The 21,272-nt window shown below is 36.2% G+C and overlaps 1 protein-coding gene across 1 annotated transcript in view; it reads left to right on the top strand.

Annotated features, from left to right (window-relative positions):
* Positions 1-21,272, top strand: part of DGKB (diacylglycerol kinase beta) — a 796,797-nt gene that overhangs the window by 559,304 nt on the left and 216,221 nt on the right. The window contains exon 21 of the mRNA XM_052638442.1: positions 14,861-14,951. Coding sequence (XP_052494402.1) covers positions 14,861-14,951 — 91 coding nt within the window. The remainder of the gene's footprint in view (positions 1-14,860; positions 14,952-21,272) is intronic.

Raw genomic sequence — 21,272 nt, 5'->3', positions numbered from 1 at the left:
ACCACAGTCATGAATTTTAACTTGAATTTATGTAGTTCTGGACAGTATGAGTAGAATTCAGGAAGACTGTAAAACTCTAGAGGTTTTAGGCATAACCCTTACATATGTGTCCTGTGTATTTCAGCAGAGAAGGTTCATGATTCATTGAATTCTCAAGGTGTCCATGACCCATAGAAAGCTATGAACCATTGCTCTTTGTATTTACTTCACATAATTCTTAAAGCTAGTTACAGACTAATTGGCTGTTGCATCTAGATATCTTTTATGTGCTTTCCAATTTATTTTTACGATAGTGAGAGAAAAGACTTTTTAGCACTTCACTGGAATTCCTGCATACATGGTAACATGTGGAGAATGATGAAGCCACGTTACATTGGGGATGGTAGGAAATTTAGATTGACTCAAGTGTTAATACAAAACGCATGCCTCATATTTACCTGTAATTCCAGGTCCTTGCTTTTGTAGTGTTTGCAAAAGGTTAAGAATGTAATCATTAAAAATCATGGGGCTAGATAAAGTCCATATAGAAAAAGGTCAGTATTTTTTCAAGTGCTTAGTACTGAATCCTTTTTCTTGTGCATGTGATAGAATTTGATTGATACTGTAAATGCTGGGCTGTATGCTGCCCCTCTATTTTTGTGTTGATTCATATCGCAGATATTACTTCAACAGTGGTTGAATGAGGCAGAAAGTGGAGAATTATGATGATGGAGACAGAAAGTTTTACAAGACACTGTCATATTGATCGATTCTCAGAAGACTTGAGTCTAATCCATGTCTGGCCCCAATTCTACCCACTTTAGATCCTCATTCACGGGGGCTGGGGGGATGGTAAAAAGAAAAAGCTCTGCAGTACTTTTCTGCTCTAAAAGTGGGATTCCACAATTAATGTTTGTTTTCATCATTGATTTTCTAAGTATTGAGCACTTCTAAGCCTGTGGCACTATGAAGAAGATTAAAATGAAATTAGCATGGAGTCTCAGAGAAGGCAATGGCACCCCACTCCAGTACTCTTGCCTGGAAAATCTCATGGATGGAGGAGCCTGGTGGGCTGCCGTCCATGGGGTCGCTAAGAGTCGGATGGGACTGAGTGACATCACTTTCACTTTTCACTTTCATGCATTGGAGGAGGAAATGGCAACCCACTCCAGTATTCTTGCCTGGAGAATCCCAGGGATGACAGGGCCTGGTGGGCTGCCATCTATGGGGTCACACAGGGTCAGACACGACTGAAGCGACTTAGCAGCAGCAACAGCAGCAGCAGTAGCATGGAGTCTCAATCCTTAAAATGTTGACTCTCTAAGAGGAAACCATAAATGATCACAATACTTTAAAATGATGTTTCAAAAGAAAGGTATATATTTGATGTTCACAGCCAGTGTCATAAAGTGGAATTAGGACTACCAAATATATTCATTTATGTGACACATTTGCAGATGGTGACCTTCTATATGATAATCTTGGTGCATTTCCTTAGGAAATTCTGTTTTTCTGAAGTCTGTTGCTCCACGACTTTTGGTTCTTGAGATTTATGCTCCCGTGCAGTCTGGGCCTGAGCTTCATTAGCACCTGATTTACCATGAGTGCAGATGGTTATTGGAAATAAAAAGTCAGCCATTTCCTATGATTAAATCTCTCATGGGCTGCATCTCCCTCTTAGCTATTTCCTTACTATTGCATATGATTCATTCGCAAGCAGAACAGTGATTATTATATGATTGTTAAATCTAAAGTGGAAAGGAAAGTAGATTATTAGAAAAAGTCTAGTAGCTTATTAATATATATTATGTGCTACAATGAAATGATTTTACCAAAGTATTAGCAGGATGATAGATTTATGGATGATGAGAGAAAATTACTCTATTGTGACGATTGGGTGTAACAAAAAGAATTCAGATTCTTTTTTTTCTTTTCTTTCTTTCTTCTTTCTGCTTGCCTTACTTTAAGGGGTTCTTTCTTAAACCAGTAATCTCCCCAAATGCCTCCTCATCCTTTGAGCAATCATGTAACTGTGAGTCTAATAAGCAAATGAAGGGAAATCCAGGAACATTAATTCGCTATATTTTTTGAGCTGAGAGGAAAGCAAGACTTTGTTCCCAAAAGAAGTATTTTAGTAGCTTTATCTGATTGGAAGTAACTGACTGTTACTTTTTCACTTGACACTTCCCTTTCATGCAAACAGTGAGAGTCTGAGAAATTGTATCTCCCTTTCAGAATGTTGCATCCTCTTTATATGATGCTGAATTAATGAAATTTATGACCACATAGTACAGAGTCAACTTGTACAACAGAGACTTGTTGATTTGCCTGGTTATTACTGTATTTAATTGCCCTATCATATTCCTCTTCATCTGTGTAAAAGTCTAAATCATTCAATTGAAAGACAAATACAACCACAGTTACCAGAGCTCTCTTCTCTCTAATTCATTTCCATTATTAAACTTATTCAGGTTACTTAGTTTCAGCTCTGAGGCTTCGGTTATGCACAGGGTTTTAACAATGAAATTCAAGCATTTATCTGCTGATCTTTTAGGAACGTATTTTGCTGCCACTTCCTGAATGCTCATGTAGCAAATAATTGTATCAAAAGAAATAATATACATAGACAAAGAAATACAAATTCAGTATAAGTGCTGCCACTGACAGTATTCATCATAAGAAAAATATTCTACACAGCAAAGTGTCTGGCCTCCTCTAGCAGCACTTAGACACACTGAGCTAACATTCTAGTCTGGGTTGTTTGGTCTCCTCCACTTGGCTTTGGGTATGTTTTCTGCCACAGGGCCTTTGTGCTGTCACCTATACTAGAAATGTGCTTCCCTCCTAGTAATTATAACCTCTCATGAAAACATTCTCACTTTTCCTCCTTCCCATGGTACCATAGCAATTTCACTTGTGTTTGCTTGAAGAATTACTATCTTTCCCACTATACTGTAGGGCAGAGTCTCTAAGGCAGAATTGATGGAAGCTTTTGCTGACTTCTTTATATGTTATGCTTGCTGCTAAGTCTCTGCAGTCATGTCCAACTCTGTGCAACCACACAGAGGGCAGCCCCCTTGTTTAGCACATTATAAAACTTATAATGTGTAGTAATGTATCATGTGTATTACACTTATGTGTAATAAGTCTGTGTCTTTTATGCATTTTTACACAGCTCACCACACCAAAACTTGGTGCCTGAAAATAACAGCAATTTATTATTTTTCATAGTTTTGGGGTTAGCAAGGCAACTCTTCAGCTGCAATAAGCTGGTGGATTTGCTGGGCTTGGGCTCAACTAGGATATTAGATCTTTCTCATCCCATCATTTTCCACCCTAGGCCAGAGGTTCTTAAGACAGTGCTCCATGAGAGGGAGGGTGGCCTTTAAAAAGCTGTTGAGGCCTAAGCTCTTGAACTTGCACAGAATCATTTCTGTTTTATTCTGTTGGTCAATCACTAGGGCTAGTCCAGATGCAAGGGGGGTGAAGAAAAAGATTTTCCTCTGGAAAGGAAATGTAGCATACTCCTGTTGCATAATGGCATTTATGCAGGATGGGGAAGAATTTGTGTCTGTTAAACAATCTACTGTTGTATTCGGTAATATTTTAATTAATTATAAATGCAAGTATAATTTAATTTTGAAGCTAGTCCAGGAATTGGCTGATATATATGTTTTATGATTTGTTGTATTTGCTTTGGATTTTTATTTTATATACACTGTGCTCTAAGAATGAGAAGAAACGGAGAGAGTGGTTCATCAATTCTAAGAGATAATAGGCGATCTAATCTCACATTTTGATAAATAAAGGCTGTGAGCTGTATAAGAGCAGGAACTTAATCACTAATGAACTTCCAGCAATTGGAACAATTTCTGGCGCATGAGGTATTTATAAAATATTTGTTGAATAAATGAATGAATGAGAAAAATTAATAGACATCCCTTTCTTTGGTCTTCATTTTTACATTCTTAAGGAAGTGACTTTTTCTTGTCATCTGTCTCAAATGATTAGGTTCTAAATTTTTAGGGAAAAGACTGAGGGACAAGTAGTGTTTCTGCTCATCCGTGTATTGAGTTGTCCAAAAAGTTTATTTGAGTTTTTATGTAAGATATTTTTTCCATGAATACATCCATGAATCCATAATAATGAATTCTGTCAAGATTTAGCAATAATAAAACATATTACATACATATGAATAATCTTATAATTATTTTACATTTGACGACTTGCTAAAAAGAGCCTCCAATAGATTTTATTTTCATATTGATTGATAAAAATAACAAGATATCCTCTGCAATCTCTATAGTCTGTTCATAATAGGAAACATCACTGAGTCACTAACCTAAATGAGTGACTATAAATATCCAATAACATTCAGTATGAAATGACTTCAGTACTGTATCTGGATTCAGCAAAATTTTTGTGAACAAAGGTATCATTTTGTTCTTCCTCAGCTGAAAAATACAGATGACTTTTTATTTAAATTTTGGGAAGGGATGCAACGTGTTGCTAAGTATATTACTATAGCAAAAAATGTTACTTTATTGATTTGTTGATGGTAATGCAGATTGGAAAAAGTTTTATCTTATAAAATATCTTCAACTATAATTCATCTCCACTTATTATCTGCTTATTTGAGCATAATTTCAAACAGTAGAACATAGAATATGGGCTTGGCATAATTTTTAAATAAAAAATAGATAATGCTAGAGAGAACAGACGTGGAAATCTTTCTTAGAATTGTCTAACGTGTACTTGAATGTACCAGCACAATGATTAATCTCCAAATAATAAAGCCTACATCTGTCAATTAGTTCATATACAAGTCAACCTGAATATTTTATATAAATTTTAGTATCTTGACTGGAAACAAAAACAGATCATGATATTTCAGGGAGTCATCTGGGTCCCTCAGGATATAAATCAGTGACAAAAAACGCAATCTAAATAGTAATAGATTTACTTATTCATGTGTTAGACTACATAATTCTTCAATTTGATGGAAAATATCAGTATTTTCAATATAACTCAAGTAGTCTGATTCCTATCCTTATCATTTTTGTACAAATAATTAATGTGTTGGTAAAACCATCCCTCTATACCATTGGGAAAAGGAGGATTGTCTCATTTTTAATTCCAGCGTGAGAGAAGTTTTAAGGTGAATAGCATTTTCAGAATGCACAGCTGTGGTTCTTGCTACAGAATTAGAAAAGGACTGCTGATGTGTGAGGAAAAACAAAAGTAAAACATTAACTAATATTCAGAGAGTAGAAACAAGTTGTATTAGAAGTAATTTTTTTTTAAGTTGTGAAGCTGTGTTAGTCCTCAACAGAATATAGGCAAGGGAAATAATGTGTGAAGGAGCTGTTGTTGCTGCTGCTGCTGCTAAGTCCCTTCAGTCATGTTTGACCCTGTGTGACCCTACAGATGGCAGCCCACCAGGCTCCCCAGTCCCTGGGATTCTCCAGGCAAGAACACTGGAGTGGGTCGCCATTTCCTTCTCCAATGCATGAAAGTGAAAAGTGAAAGTGAAGTCACTCAGTTGTGCCCGACTCTTAGCAACCTCATGGACGGCAGCCTACTTGGCTCCTCCATCCATGAGATTTTCCAGGCAAGAGTACTGGAGTGGGGTGCCATTGCCTTCTCTGGTGAAGGAGCTAGATACATGTAACTTTTTTTCTTTATTTTTTGTAAGTTTTACAAAATACAGCATCTAAAAATTCTTTAAGAGAAACAGATTAAAAATATAGCAAGGTGAAAGATGTTTTAATGATTCATCATTATTGATTGCAAGCTATTCTATGACACAGAGGATAGTAATAGAAAAGAATTAATTGGCCTTTCAATAATGAAAAGTAGATGTATTTTGCAAAAATATTCATGTAATCTTTTTCACATGTTGAATTCCCTATGTTCGAAACAAGTTTAGTGATTTCAGATGTCATTAATATTTTAACATGCAGAGCAAATGTGATTAAACAGTTAATTAATTTAATAATGTTGACTCCTTCTCATAATTGTCAAATGCACAAAGTTATAAATTAATTCATATTCTAGCTTTAAAGACTTGTCCATGAGTCGGGTCAGAAAACTGGAGCTGTTTTTACTGTAAGTCTACTGAAACTATTACATTTAGTTAAATTCCCTGAAACTAGGGAAACTGCCTCAGTTGCTGTCTTGTTTGACTCTTTGTGACCCCATGGACTGCAGCCTACCAGGATCCTCTGTCCTTGGGATTCTCCAGGCAGGAGTACTGGAGTGTGTTGCCATTTCCTTTTCCAGGGATCTTCCTGACCCTGGGTTTGGACCCACATCTCTTGTGTCTCCTGCATTGGCAGGCAGGCTCTTTACAACTAGTGCTACCTTGGAAGGCCTTATATTCTTGTATTTAGTGCTTAAATACTTGATTGGCTTAGTACATTCCGTAAAAGCAAATAAAACAGAGAAAAGAGAGAGAGAGAGACGGAGACAAATATAACCAAGAAAGTCAACTGGCAAATAGTAGAAAGAGAGAGGATATAGCAAGAAATTGTTTTACTATCTAGATCAACATACTCGATTTGTTATCAAGCTAGTTGTCTTTTGGGGCTTAGCGGCCTTTAAAGCTGCCTTATAGACATCTTCCCAGGGAGCAGTATGTTGACTGTGTGATCCTAGCCCAGTTTCATCCTCATTTTTAGAAAATGGAAAAACATCATTGTATCATGACACCCAGAAGTGATCGGGCTGTTAATCACTTGCTGAAGTTACCATATAATAAAATGTATGAAGAAGTGAAGTGAAGTCGCTCAGTCGTGTCCTACTGTTTGCGACCCAATGGACTGTGGCCTACCAGGCTCCTCCCACCATGGGATTCTCCAAGCAAGAGTACTGGAGTGGGTTGCCATTTCCTTCTCCAGGGGGATCTTCCCAACCCAGGGATCGAACCCAGGTCTCCTGCATTCCAGGTAGAGCTTTAACCTCTGAGCCACTTAAAACAGGGGGATAAGAGTGGTGATTCCTCTCCAGAGTAGAATGAACAGTTCCATAATTCAAGACATCATATTCATGATATCGAAATCCATGGAATTTCAGAATAGCTCCAGATTGCTTATTAACTATGGTATTAGAGCAAAGGAAAGGGATGGGTCTTGACTCTGAAAAACCCAGCCAATTTCCTTCCTTAAAGAAATTTGCATTTCCTTTTTAACATGTTTACTCTTATTGCATCCTATGAACCTCCTTTTTAGAACTCATCACATTTGATATTAAATCATTTCATATACTTTTTTTTTCCTGTCTAGAAGTTCAGTGTAATGTGAGCAGAGACTTCTGTCCTGTGCAGATCTAATCCCATCGTCTGTCACAGTTTCACGTCTAGAGTAGGTGTTCAGAATATGGATAAATGAATTTTCCCCTGTAGAGAGCAGAAGTTTCTCTCCTTTCCCCTGACGTTCAGAGTTAGGCATGGAAAGTTCCTAATTCCTGCATTTGTAGGGCTTTCCTCTCCATGGACAGAGGAGCCTGGGTCACTAAGAGTTGGACATGACTGAAGAGCCTGACCGCACACACACACCTTCTTTTGCTTTTATACATACTGAAGGGAATTTTTATATTAGGGACATTTTCTGTTTATGAATTCAACAATCCACTGGAAAGAAGTAGACCTTTATTTTATACTGAGGCATATAAACCTTCATTACAGTTTCACTGTCAACTTCAGCTAGGCTATGTAAAGGTGTTCCTATTTATATTAGTGAGAGATATTCTCCCTTAAATATTTTTGTACATAATCTCAGATATCATGGTCTATTTTATTAATTCAAATATCATTGACTTGATTTCTAAGTTTTTGATATGGGACAGAGGAAAGTGGGAAGTGTGAACTTACCAGCTGGTTTCTAGTCTATAACTATGATAACAGTATTAGTTGCAAATTAAGAACACTTCAAAAAGGGGTGGTTTGTGACTTTTTTGCTGAGGCTATTTCAAGTCTATAAACATAGAAATCATTCCTTAAAATTTAAGGTGATAACTTCTCAGCGATATTTGCATATCTAGTCACAGGATAAGCACAGGGAATTATGCTAAACAGAAATTCACTACCTTAACTCCCTTAATTCAGCTACCACAAAATTTCACATCTAGAAAAATTGTATTGTATAACAAATATATATATCTTTTGGGTTTTCCAAATATCTCACTGGTAATAATATTGTGAAAATTCTCTTTCTAACTATAATGGACAGTGCTGTCAGTATGCTTTTGGCTACACATAACAGAATATATGAAGTAAATAATGAGTTTATTTACAAATCTCACATGAGTGGAGATCCAGTAATGGACTGCAATGCCATGGACTGTAGCCCACCAGGCTCCTCTGTCCGTGGGATTCTCCAGGCAAGAATAATGGAGTGAGTTGCCATGCCCTTCTCCAAGGGATCTTCCTGACTCAGGGATCAAACAAACCCAGGTCTCGCACACTGCGGGCAGATTTTTTACCATCTGAGAAAGAATGAGCCTTGATTTCTCATTCTACATGTCTCTTTTTTAGAATGGAACATCTCTCAGGTCCCATTGGTCTGTTCTAGAGATTACATTGTCATCTTTAATTGACTTATTTCAAGAAAGGGAGTTAAAAATACTTTCAAAATAGAAATATGAACCAAAGAGTCATTTAGTGATGATCACCCATCTGACCTCTAACATTTCCCTAATGGCTTAGAAAAAGGGTTCATGTGATGCTGCATTCATTATTATATTTAATAAGAGGCAGTATGGGAAAAAAGGTAGAATTTCTGAGTTAGATTTTGCTGCTTCCCATGTTAGGTTGGGTGAGTGACTTTAAACCTCTTTGGGTTCACCTGTGACAGTGCCATGCTGAATGACCATACAGATATTACTATCACAGATTTCATTTAATCTCCCTAACAGTTTTCTTTAAGAATATTTTATGATTATGAAATACTTATTTTAATAATAGAGATCTAGTTGCTATTGAAAGATACTAAGTTCTAAACATCTTGAACACCCATTTAAACACATTTCATTTAATTATTAATTCATCCTCGTTCTTTGAGGTCTTACTATGTATATATATATTAGATTTTAGAATTTTAGATTCTGTAACATGACATTAGTACTGCTTTTATACTTTTCCATTCTAACACTCCTAATTCTTTCTAGTGTGGGTTGCTCAGTCGTGTCTGACTCTGCGTCCTCATGGACTGTAGCCTGCCAGGCTCCTCTGTCCATGAAATTCTCTAGGCCAGAACACTGGAGTGGGTAGCTGTTCCTCACCCAGGAATTGAACTGGGGTCTCTGGCATTGCAGGTGGATTCTTTACCAACTGAGCTACCACGGAATCAAAAAGCAGGAGAAAGAACATTTAGGAAAGAAATAATTGTTTTCTGTTAAGGAAGAAAGTCCTCTTATATAAAAATAGTCTCATATAACCACATATTCTTCTTTCTTCAAGAGAATTAAAACATACTAAAATATTCAATTTTGAGAGCAGCTTTCATCTTACATATGAGCAACTTTGATCTTATACAAGTAATTCACGTTAAAAATTGCATTTTTAGACTACCCACCTCTTTTTTTTTTTTTTTTTCAGATACTAAGATAGAATGTTTTATGATTCTGTCTGCAGTTTCTGTAGCATGTTTCATTGTCTCCTGAGGGCTTAACAAGTGTGCCTTAAGGATGCACATTAGATGCAAGCATTTTTATATGTCATTTAAAAAAATGTGTCTTTACCTGTTGTTTGCAAATATGAGGAATGTTTGCTGTCTTCCATATGAATATAAAGTGACTCCACTGTAGTCATTACAGCTGTGTTTCTTCCTTACAAACTAGTATTATCATCATTATTCTTTTGCTGTGAGAGAATATAACTTCCTATTTAAAAAAAAGCATAGATTTGAGGGTTTCAATAAAATGTAGTTCTTTTTATAAGATATAATCATATTAAGAGTAACACCTCACCTCGTTTAGGGATAAATGAGTAACTCTGTTACTTGTTTTTGGTGTAACATTTCTTGGCAATGAAAAACAAAACTGAACTGAGTTTTGCAACATAAATGTACCACTTTCAACACTCACCCTATTGCTATAAGTCAACAGTACAACATCTCTCATCACCAACATTGTTAGCCAAATTCAAAATTCCTGTTTCTAGAGTATTCCATCAAATTGTGAGACTGAATTTTTATTATTAAAATAAAGTGAATGAAATGTTAGAAGCATTGTTCTCCATAGAAAATAATTTTAAAACAAGTTTTGAAATGACTTTGGAATGCTTACATAACAGGATAATAGGGAAAAAATGAAGGCAAGCTAATATAAATGAGGTTTTTGAAACATGCTTAATGAGTAAAAAAATATTCATTTAAAATCCATTTTGACTAAGCTCCTGAGGGCTTCATGTTTTTGCTTTCATTTGAAAAGCAAAGGTCAGAATTTTATTTTATCTGATGAGCATGTTATTCAGATAGTATAGATATAATCCCTTAGCTAAGGATGTCTGATAATGCATTCAGTTGTCTATTAGTAGACTTCAGTTTTACACGTATATAAATGGTCTTCCAGTATCTCCTACATCACCACTAAATACATGAAAAAAAAAAAAAGGTGCACACCTGTGAGAGAAAAAAATGATATTTAAGAGTAATTTGACTGAATTAAAGCTTTTTCTGTGTTTATGACTTTGAAGTTTGCTACAGTAAGGTAAATGAGGCAATTTCACCCTTTTTATGTTGTATCTCTGTTAAAGTGAACTTCATATCTAATTAGGTTCCTCGGTATTCTTTTTTGGGAATTGCACTGGCAGTTCATGTTTTGCTTGTTTTGTTTTATGTTTGCTACATTATCATTACTTAGCAGACAAAAGTTCAAAAAAAGTTGTAAACCAGGAAGACAAGTTCTAAGGTTAAATATATTGCTAGAAATTAAAATGCCTATTTGAACAAAACTTGTCGAACTAAATATTACCTAAATTTCACTGTGACAAGAATAATTGTTTTTCTGAGCAATACCTCTGATAGTTCATATTTTCCTGAGAATGTGTAAAAGAAGCAAAATTACTGGTAGTAAGAAAAAAGAATGCCTGGCAAATCAATGCTAATTTCATTTTTACTTGAACATCTGGTAGCCAAGCACTTTAAATATTAAACTGAAGGCTGTAGACTTACAATTAAATTCATTGAAATAGGATTTACTATATTAATAGCTTAAAATTATAATAGGATGAATAACTGTTTTTAATTTTTTTTTTGGAGGACTTATGTCATCATACCTGTAATCACAAAACTTGTCTAAGAATACAATAAATTTGACTGTGGTGTGAACATTTCATAGTGGGTTAAATGTCCTGTTACCTTGTTCTTCAAATCCAAAGCTATATGTTTCCTCTGACAAATTTGAGTTTGAATTATTTGGATCATTTTCTAATGTGAGCCATAAAAATAAATAGCATACATGCTTAAATGTGCTTTTTGCATTTCTACAACCTAAAAACCAGTTTGGTTGAAAAAAATAAAATTTAACAGCTTTTAATTTGTCATGTGGAATCTGATCCTATGTGCTTTTTATTGCCTCCATATATTTATCTAAGTGAAACATAAAATGGTTGTAATAATGGAGAATTTAAAGCAGCTTTTGCACATGAGCAGTAATGCTAACTAATATGGTGAAAAAAGACTGAATGTAAATTCAGAATTTCTGTTTCTTGTGATGTGTTTGCTAAAGTAAGTATATCTTGGTTAGCTTATAGAATCTCCTTATCATCCTGGATAAGCTATGAAGAACTTTGGGAAAAAAAAATTGGGAGTAATCATTTAATGCAATTTGAAGTCATATATATAATTTTCAAACTTCAATACAGTGAAGTTTGAAAATATCACCAAACCTGTCAAAATGTAAACTCATAAACTCATAGTCCCCCTTTCTTTCCCTTTGACGTCACCACGTATACCTCCAGAGATAACGCAGGTATGGCAGAAATCAGTGTTATCTAATACTACCAATTCGTATTGATGCACCCTAATTTATGTCTCTTAAATTAAGCCTCTTCTTCCATTTTCCTTGCCCCTTGGTTTAGGCCTTCAATTATTTTTCACTTGCGCTATTCCAGTTACCACATTTCTGTCCATAGCACTAACAGTTTCACCATTGCCACTCAGTTATTCATTTATGTTATTTTATCCATATAACAAGACTGGCCACATCCCTCCAGTGCTAACAGACTTCTATAGCATCCTGTAAATCTGTAATATCAAGTCTAAACCCCTTAACTTGGCATACCCCTAGTTAGCCCATGCTTAGCAATCTCTTTAAGTCATTCTGCATGCTTTTTTTTTTTTTTTTTTAACTTGGAGCATAATTGCTTTACAGTGTTGTGTTGTGTTTCTGCCATACAACACTGGGAATCAGTCATAAGTGTATATATATCCCCTTCTTCTTGACCCTCCCTTCCTCCTCCCATCCCTACCCCTCCAGGTCACACTGCACTCTTAAAAACCTGCCCCAGAACTTGTCTCACTTTCATCCTGTTTGTCTTCTGCTTATCCATTATGATGTCACCTTCTCGTCTAAAGCTTTCTGGACCCTTGAGGTAAAAGCAGGAGATTCACCAAACTGTTTTTTCACAATATTTCAGTCATATTTAATTTAGAGAATTAGCTTTTTAATTATTTTATATGCTCATAAACTTTAACATTCTGAGCTCCTTAGAGACAAAGATAATCATGTTCATAGTTGTATCTTTAAGATAAACACAGAATATGAAAGTTAATGTTCTCACTGAAAGTTGATTGCATGAGTGATGAAAAAATGAATCCAGGAAGGTCTGGATAAAAGGTCAACAGAAAAGTATTATTAGAAAACTTGTTGAATGTAGAAAGACAATTCCAAACAGCAGCAGCATAAAACATATACTAAATATTATTTAAAGATTGTCTAGAGACTATTCGATACTGAACAATGTCTTCCTATCAATTTGTTGAATGATATCTTTTTATGATAATGATGCATTAATAGGAAAATATTTTTAATTTTCCTAAACTTCAACCAATGTGTAAAATTGTGAAACTACATTTATTCTATAAAGTAGACTGTTTTCATTAATTTAACATAAATGTAGGCCTAGACCCATAGATCTTATTGTTAAATGTTTGTCATTGTTTTCTCTAACTAGTTATCATCTATTTCTGTCTACTCAGACATATGAAATCAGGCCATATCCAAGGAAGACAGTCTTGAGAAAAAGAATGATAATTCATAGTGCTAGAATCCTCTGAAACTTACCTTGGTTTTCAGATTATCAGCCTTAATATGGTGATTAATGCAAGAAGGGCAAGTGAAAGTTTTGTAAGCAAATAAACCTTGTATGAAACTAAATATTATTGGATGTGTCTAGGTAGATAAGATTATTTTTATAATTCATAATTTCATATTAGAGAACTCTATACAAGACAGCATAACAATAAGCACTCCTGTTTTTTTATAACAGGCAATAGTATTTGCATTAAATAGTAAGGTCCTTGCCAAGTGTCTTTTTTAATTGTCGAAATGTTTTGCATTCTAATGTGAAAAGCACATGTCAGTGTTTATAAGGAAAAAAATAATTTGCTGTTTAGTGACATTTGAATATCATAAAAATTTTCTTTAGTTTTGCTTTCATGTGTGAAAACATATATCTCATTTTACCTGTATTTTCTTCTAATTGAGGGCATGACAGTATGTTAGACTATGTATAATTAAAAACTGCAACTTTTTGTGAAAATTAATTTTTAGATCCAGTACTAGATTATATAAAAATCTAGTCATCCTTTGTACAATTACTTTAAATGACCATTAATTTAATTACCTGTACAAAGAAACAAAGATATGGTCACTGATTTCTGGGAAAAAATAAATTTTGAATATCTTAATTCCAGGTTAAACACTGTAATAATTTAAAACTATATTTTATTTGCAACTTTGTCATGCTGATAACTCCACTCCAGTACTCACCTGGAAACTCCCATGGACGGAGGAGCCTGGTAGGCTGCAGTCCATGGGGTCGCTGAGAGTTGGACACGACTCAGTGACTTCACTTTCACTTTTCACTATCATGCATTGGAGAAGGAAATGGCAACCCACTCCAGTGTTCTTGCATGGAGAATTCCAGGGACGGGGGAGCCTGGTGGGCTGCCATCTATGGGGTCGCACAGAGTCAGACACGACTGAAGCGACTTAGCAGCAGCAGCAGCCGCATGCTGATAAAGTATTGTTATTACTTCTTTAGTTCTATCAGGCTGTATCATAATTTCCCACTGTCATTCATGTAACAGAGGACAGTATCTTTAAATGATAATTGATAGTTATCTAAAAAATGCTAAATTTTATCCTATGGATAACTATTTTTTTATTTTTAATATACTTTCCAATCATGGTAATTTCTAGTCAATGCATAGCCATCTAGAAAAATTGAGCATATTTAAGTTCAGTTTCCTGAAAAAGGAAAAAAAAAAAGATCTCATGAAAAGTCTAGACTTTTTTTTTCTCTTTCTTCTAATGATTACAGAGTGTCTGGTCTCAAATCAAGTTGTCTAAGAACTAGCTACAAATCATAAGCACTAAAACCATATTTTAAAATCTGAGCAACCACTGTTATAGAAAAGGCAAAGATATACTTGAATCTGTCAGATCAACACATCCCTATAATCCCCTCCAGGACAATCACATAATTTGACAATAGCACTTAAACTTTGAAAATTATGTGAGCATTTTTTACATAACAGATGGTACATGTCCTCACACCTTTTCTATCACTCATAATACAAGACAGGTCTACCCCATTTTTAAAAATCCCTTCTGTTATTAATAATTGCCTAAGCTGCTTCTTCCTTTCCTTTTTCAGAATGAAGAACAAATTTTGGTATTTTGAGTTTGGCACATCTGAAACTTTCTCAGCCACCTGCAAGAAGCTACATGAATCTGTAGAAATAGAAGTAAGAAAATGAATTCTCTTTATAATTCTATGAAATGGCTTGAGTTTATTAATTTGTTGTGATAGCCCATGGAAGAAGTTAGAATTTTAGCAATCCTCATAGCTTTACCCAGTATTCTAAAATGTCATTTCTGTCACTCATTGAAAATCTAGCACTATCTGAAATACTAATGAAAAGTTAAGTGTGAGTATGCATTGTTTAACACAGCATAAAAGAACTGAGAGGTGGAAACAACTGTAGATATCACTGGATATAGTATGGACAGAAAGCTGTAAGATAAAAGAAAGTACTTGAAGGGAAAGGAAAAAAGTTGCAGAATACATGAAAAAAACATATTATTTTTAGGTCTCAATATCATATAACCTTTAAAAATACAGTTCACTAAAATTGTACTTACTTTCATGAATAAAGGTTAAAAAATATACTTTTCCATTTCCTATGCCCATTCATTAGCTAGGTTTTCTCGGTTCCTGAGGTTGCCATTTCCCCATTACATTTGTAGAAAGTGAAAAAGTCAAGAAAGAGAGCAAAGATAGCAAGAAAAGATAGACTTTAAAAAGGTTTGGAGCAAATATGTCTATCAAAATTAGATACATCGTAGGACTAAAAATTTTGGAGACAAGTTATAATAAAAAATGGCTTAGTTTTATTTAGAGAATTTTAGGGGTTAAAGAAAAAGGAAAAGTTAAATTTTGATAAGTAGTAAAGACAAATGAACAGGATCATGAAACAAGGATGCCTAATGACTAGCTTATGTGAATTGAGAAATACTGGCTTTAACACTTTTCATTTTAAAAAGAAACAACTTGTCAGCTGAGACCTAAATCTTTAGTGGCAACTTTTCAGGTAATAAGTTTGGTAGACAAAAGTAGTTAGGGACCACAGAGAAATATGATCATCTGGCTAGGTTCTTCATTATCCCAGCCTTCTAATTTACTGTTAATAACAGCAAAAGTGGTACTAATTCAGACTATATCTCTTCGGACTTTTTCCTCATCATGATTGATAAATAAAGTATTACAGATAAAATTGATGGTCATGATACGGGAAAGGCGCTTCATGACTGAAACAGCTCATAATCCTGAAAAGGATTATTTTCACAAAAGGTGAAGGATTTGGGCTCAATATGGACTTTCTGTGATTGCTATTTGTGATGATATATGTGTGTATATGTTATACATATATATATATACACACACTTATATAGCTATATGTACATATATATATTTATAAAAACTCATTAATTAAAACTCATTATTTAAAAACTTATTATATAGTAGATTTTAAATATTTCTGCCCTCAAAAACTGTTGCTTAAAGAAAATCTGTAGCAAAAGGCAAAAATGAAAAAGAAAAAATTGAAGTGTGGCTTTGGTTGAATATAGGGTAAATACTGTGAAACCTCTTGCACTGCTCTGTACCTTCACCTACCAATGAACATAGATTGAACATAAACTGAACATAAATTGAAAAAAATTATCTGAGAGAGATACTTCATGCTCATGGTTAGGTAAACTCACAGTGGTAGTGATGTTAGTTCGTCTCAACTTGAGCTAAAGATTTAATGCAATCCCCAAATTCCAGCAAATTATTCTGTGAATATCAGCAAACTGATTCTAAAATTCATCCAGAGAGTCAAAAGACCCGAATAGCCAAAACAATATTGAAGGAGAACAAATTTGGATCACTGACACTATCTGTCTTTAAGACCTACTACAAAGTAATCATCTGAGTTAAATTCACCCATCCAGTCCATTTTAGTTCATTGATTCCTAGAATGTCGACGTTCACCCTTGCCATCTCTTGTTTGACCACTTCCAATTTGCCTTGATTCATGGACCTGACGTTCCAGGTTCCTGTGCAATATTGCTCTTTACAGCATTGGATCTTGCTTCTATCACCAGTCACATCCACAACTGGGTATTGTTTTTGCTTTGGCTCCAACCCTTCATTCTTTCTGGAGTTACTTCTCCACTGATCTCCAGTAGCATATTGGGCACCTAATGACCTGGGGAGTTCCTCTTTTGGTATCCTATCACTTTGCCTTTTCATGCTGTTCATGGGGTTCTCAAGGCAAGAATACTGAAGTGGCTTTCCATTCCCTTTTCCAGTGGACCACGTTCTGTCAGACCTCTTCACCATGACCCGCCCGTCTTGGGTTGCCCCACAGGCATGGCTTGGTTTCACTGAGTTAGACAAGGCTGTGGTTCTAGTGTGATTAGATTGACTAGATTTCTGTGAGTATGATTTCAGTGTGTCTGCCCTCTGATGCCCTCTTGCAACACCTACCATCTTACTTGGGTTTCTCTTACCTTGGGCGTGAGGTATCTCTTCACGGCTGCTCCAGCAAAGCACAGCCTGCTCCTTACCTTGGACGAGGGGTATCTCCTTACAACCGCCCTTCCTGACCTTCAACGTGGGATAGCTCCTCTAGGCCTTCCTGCACCTGCGCAGCTCAGATGACCATTATATCTACTACTGTGAGCAGGAATCCCTCAGAAGAAATGGAGTAGCCATCATGGTCAACAAGAGAGTCCAAAATGCAGTACTTGGATGCAATCTAAAAAATGACAGAATGATCTCTGTTCGTCTCCAAGGCAAACCATTCAATACCACAGTTATCCAAGTCTATGCCCCAACCAGTAATGCTGAAGAAGCTGAAGATGAATGGTTTTATGAAGACCTACAAGGCCTTTTAGAACTAACACCCAAAAAAGATGTCCTTTTCATTATAGGGGACTGGAATGCAAAAGTAGGAAGTCAAGAAACACCTGGAGTAACAGGCAAATTTGGCCTTGGAATGCGGAATGAAGCAGGGCAAACAATAGAGTTTTGCCAAGAAAACGCACTGGTCATAGCAAACACCCTCTTCCAACAACACAAGAGACGACTCTACACATGGACATCACCAGACGGTCAACACCAAAATCAGATTGATTATATTCTCTGCAGCCAAAGATGGAGAAGCTCTATACAGTCAACAAAAACAAGACCAGGAGCTGACTGTGGCTCAGATCATGAACTCCTTATTACGAAATTCAGACTTAAATTGAAGAAAGTAGGGAAAACCGCTATACCATTCAGGTATGACCTAAATCAAATCCCTTATGATTATACAGTGGAAGTGAGAAATAGATTTAAGGGCCTAGATATGATAGATAGAGTGCCTGATGAACTATGGAATGAGGTTTGTGACATTGTACAGGAGACAGGGATCAAGACCATCCCCATGGAAAAGAAATGCCAAGAAGCAAAATGGCTGTCTGGGGAGGGCTTACAAATAGCTGTGAAAAGAAGAGAGGCAAAAAGCCAAGGAGAAAAGGAAAGATATAAGCATCTGAATGCAGAGTTCCAAAGAATAGCAAGAAGAGATAAGAAAGCCTTCTTCAGTGATCAATGCAAAGAAATCGAGGAAAACATCAGAATGAGAAAGATTAGCGATCTCTTCAAGAAAATTAGAGATACCAAGGGAACATTTCATGCAAAGATGGGCTCGATAAAGGACAGAAATGGTATGGACCTAATAGAAGCAGAAGATATTAAGAAGAGGTGGCAAGAATACACAGAAGAACTGTACAAAAAAAGATCTTCATGACCCAGATAATCATGATGATGTGATCACTCACCTAGAGCAGACATCCTGGAATATGAAGTCAAGTGGGCCTTAGAAAGCATCACTATGAACAAAGCTAGTGGAGGTGATGGAATTCCAGCTGAGCTATCTCAAATCCTGAAAGATGATGCTGTGAAAGTGCTGCACTCAATATGCCAACAAATTTGGAAAACTCAGCAGTGGCCACAGGACTGGAAAAGGTCAGTTTTCATTCCAATCCCAAAGAAAGGCAATGCCAAAGAATGCTCAGACTACCACACAATTGCACTCTTCTCACATGCTAGCAATGTAATGCTCAAAATTCTCCAAGCAGGCTTCAGCAATACGTGAACTGTGAACTTCAAGCTGGATTTAGAAAAGGCAAGGGACCAGAGATCAAATTGCCAACCTTCACTGGATCATGGAAAAAGCAAGAGAGTTCCAGAAAAACATCTATTTCTGCATTATTGACTATGCCAAAGGAAAATTCTAAAAGAGATGGGAATACCAGACCACCTGACTTGCCTCTTGAGAAATCTGTATGCAGGCCAGGAAGCAACAGTTAGAACTAGACATGGAACAACAGACTGGTTCCAAATAAGAAAAGGTGTACGGCAAGGGTGTATATTGTCACCCTGCTTATTTAACTTTTACGCAGAGTACATCATGAGAAACGCTGGGCTGGAAGAAGCACGAGCTGGAATCAAGATTGCTGGGAGAAATATCAATAACCACAGATATGCAGATGACACCACCCTTATGACAGAAAGTGAAAGGAGCTAAAAAGCCTCTTGATGAAAGTGAAAGAGGAGAGTGAAAAAGTTGGCTTAAAGCTCAACATTCAGAAAACGAAGATCATGGCATCCGGTCCAATCACTCCATGGGAAATAGATGAGGAAATAGCGGAAACAGTGTCAGACTTTATTTTTGGGGGCTCCAAAATCACTGCAGATGGTGACTGCAGCCATGAAATTAAAAGACGCTTACTCCTTGGAAGAAAAGTTATGACCAACCTAGATAGCATATTCAAAAGCTGGGACATTACTTTGCCGACTAAGGTCCGTCTAGTCAAGGCTATGGTTTTTCCTGTGGTCATGTATGGATGTGAGAGTTGGACTGTGAAGAATGCTGAGTACCGAAGAATTGATGCTTTTGAACTGTGGTGTTGGAGAAGACTCTTGAGAGTCCCTTGGACTGCAAGGAGATCCCACCAGTCCATTCTGAAGGAGATCAACTCTGGGATTTCTTTGGAGGGAATGATGCTGAAGCTGAAACTCCAGTACTTTGGCCACCTCATGAGAAGAGTTGACTCATTGGAAAAGACTCTAATGCTGGGAGGGATTGGGGGCAGTAGGAGAAATGGACGACAGAGGATGAGATGGCTGGATGGCATCACGGACTTGATGGACATGAGTCTGAGTGAACTCCAGGAGATGGTGATGAACAGGGAGGCCTGGCGTGCTGCAATTCATGGGGTCGCAAAGAGTTGGACATGACTAAGCGACTGAACTGAAACTGGCGAAGTAATCAAAACAGTGTGATATTGGTGAAAGAACAGACAAAACAAGAAAACACTGTAGAACCCAGAAATATATTCCCATAAATATAATCACCTGTTCTGTGACAAATGAGGAAAGCCAATACAATGGTGAAGAGAAAGTTTTTAAACAAATAGTGCTGACATGACTGGAAATCACTGGCAAAAAAAAAAAAACAAAACCTTCACAGGCCTTCATCTTTAATAAAAATCACTGAAAATGGATCAGAGAGCTAAATGTAAAATGCAAAACTCTCAAGCTTCTAGTAGATAACATAGGAGGAAATCTAAATGGCCTTGAATATAATGATGCCTTTTAGATGCAACACCAAAGGCAAAAAACAAGGAAGAAAGAATTGATAAGCCAGACTTAATTGAAATTAAAACTTCTGGTGTTTGAAAGACAGTGTCAGGAGAATGAGAAAACAAATCACAGACTAATATTTGCAAAAGACATATTTGATAAAGAACTTTGTATATTCAAAATGTACAGAGAACCCCTACAATTCAACAGTAAGAAAATAAACAACACTATTGAAAACTGGGTCAAAGACTTTAACTGATACCTCACCCAAGGAGATACACAGATGACAAATGAGCAGGTGAAATGACACTCCACGTCATATTTCATAAGGAGAATGGAAATTAAAACAACAGTGATACTGCTACACACCTATCAGGATATTGCTAAAACAAAAAGCTGGTGAGGATATGGAGCAATAGGGGGTCCAAATCATTTCCAGTGGGAATGCAAAGTGGTACAGCGACTTTGGAAGAGAGTTGGGAAGTTTCTTACAGAGCTAAACATGCCCTTACCACATGATCCAGCAATCCTACTCTTTAGCACTTACCCAGAGGAGTTGAAAACATATGTACACGCAAAAGCATGCCCATGGATGTTAATAAAAAATTATTTAAGAATTGACACAACTTGGAGGCAAACAAGAGGTCCTTTAGCAGATGAATGGAAAAATATGTTGTGGTATATCCAGACAATAGAATATTATTCAGTGCTGAAAAGCTACCAAACTGAAAAGACATGAAGGAAACTTCAATGCATCTTCCTAAGTGAAAGAAGTCATGGTGAAAAAGCTATATGCTGTATAATGCATATGATATTCTGGAAAAGATAAAACTATGTAGACAGTAAAAGATCAGTAATTGCCAATTAAGGAGGAGGCGGGGAGGAACAG

This window comes from Budorcas taxicolor, chromosome 4 (assembly GCF_023091745.1).
Source record: "Budorcas taxicolor isolate Tak-1 chromosome 4, Takin1.1, whole genome shotgun sequence".
Classification (NCBI taxonomy): Eukaryota; Metazoa; Chordata; class Mammalia; order Artiodactyla; family Bovidae; genus Budorcas; species Budorcas taxicolor.
Note: the sequence above shows the minus strand (reverse complement) of the source record. Positions and strands in the feature narration are given on the sequence as shown.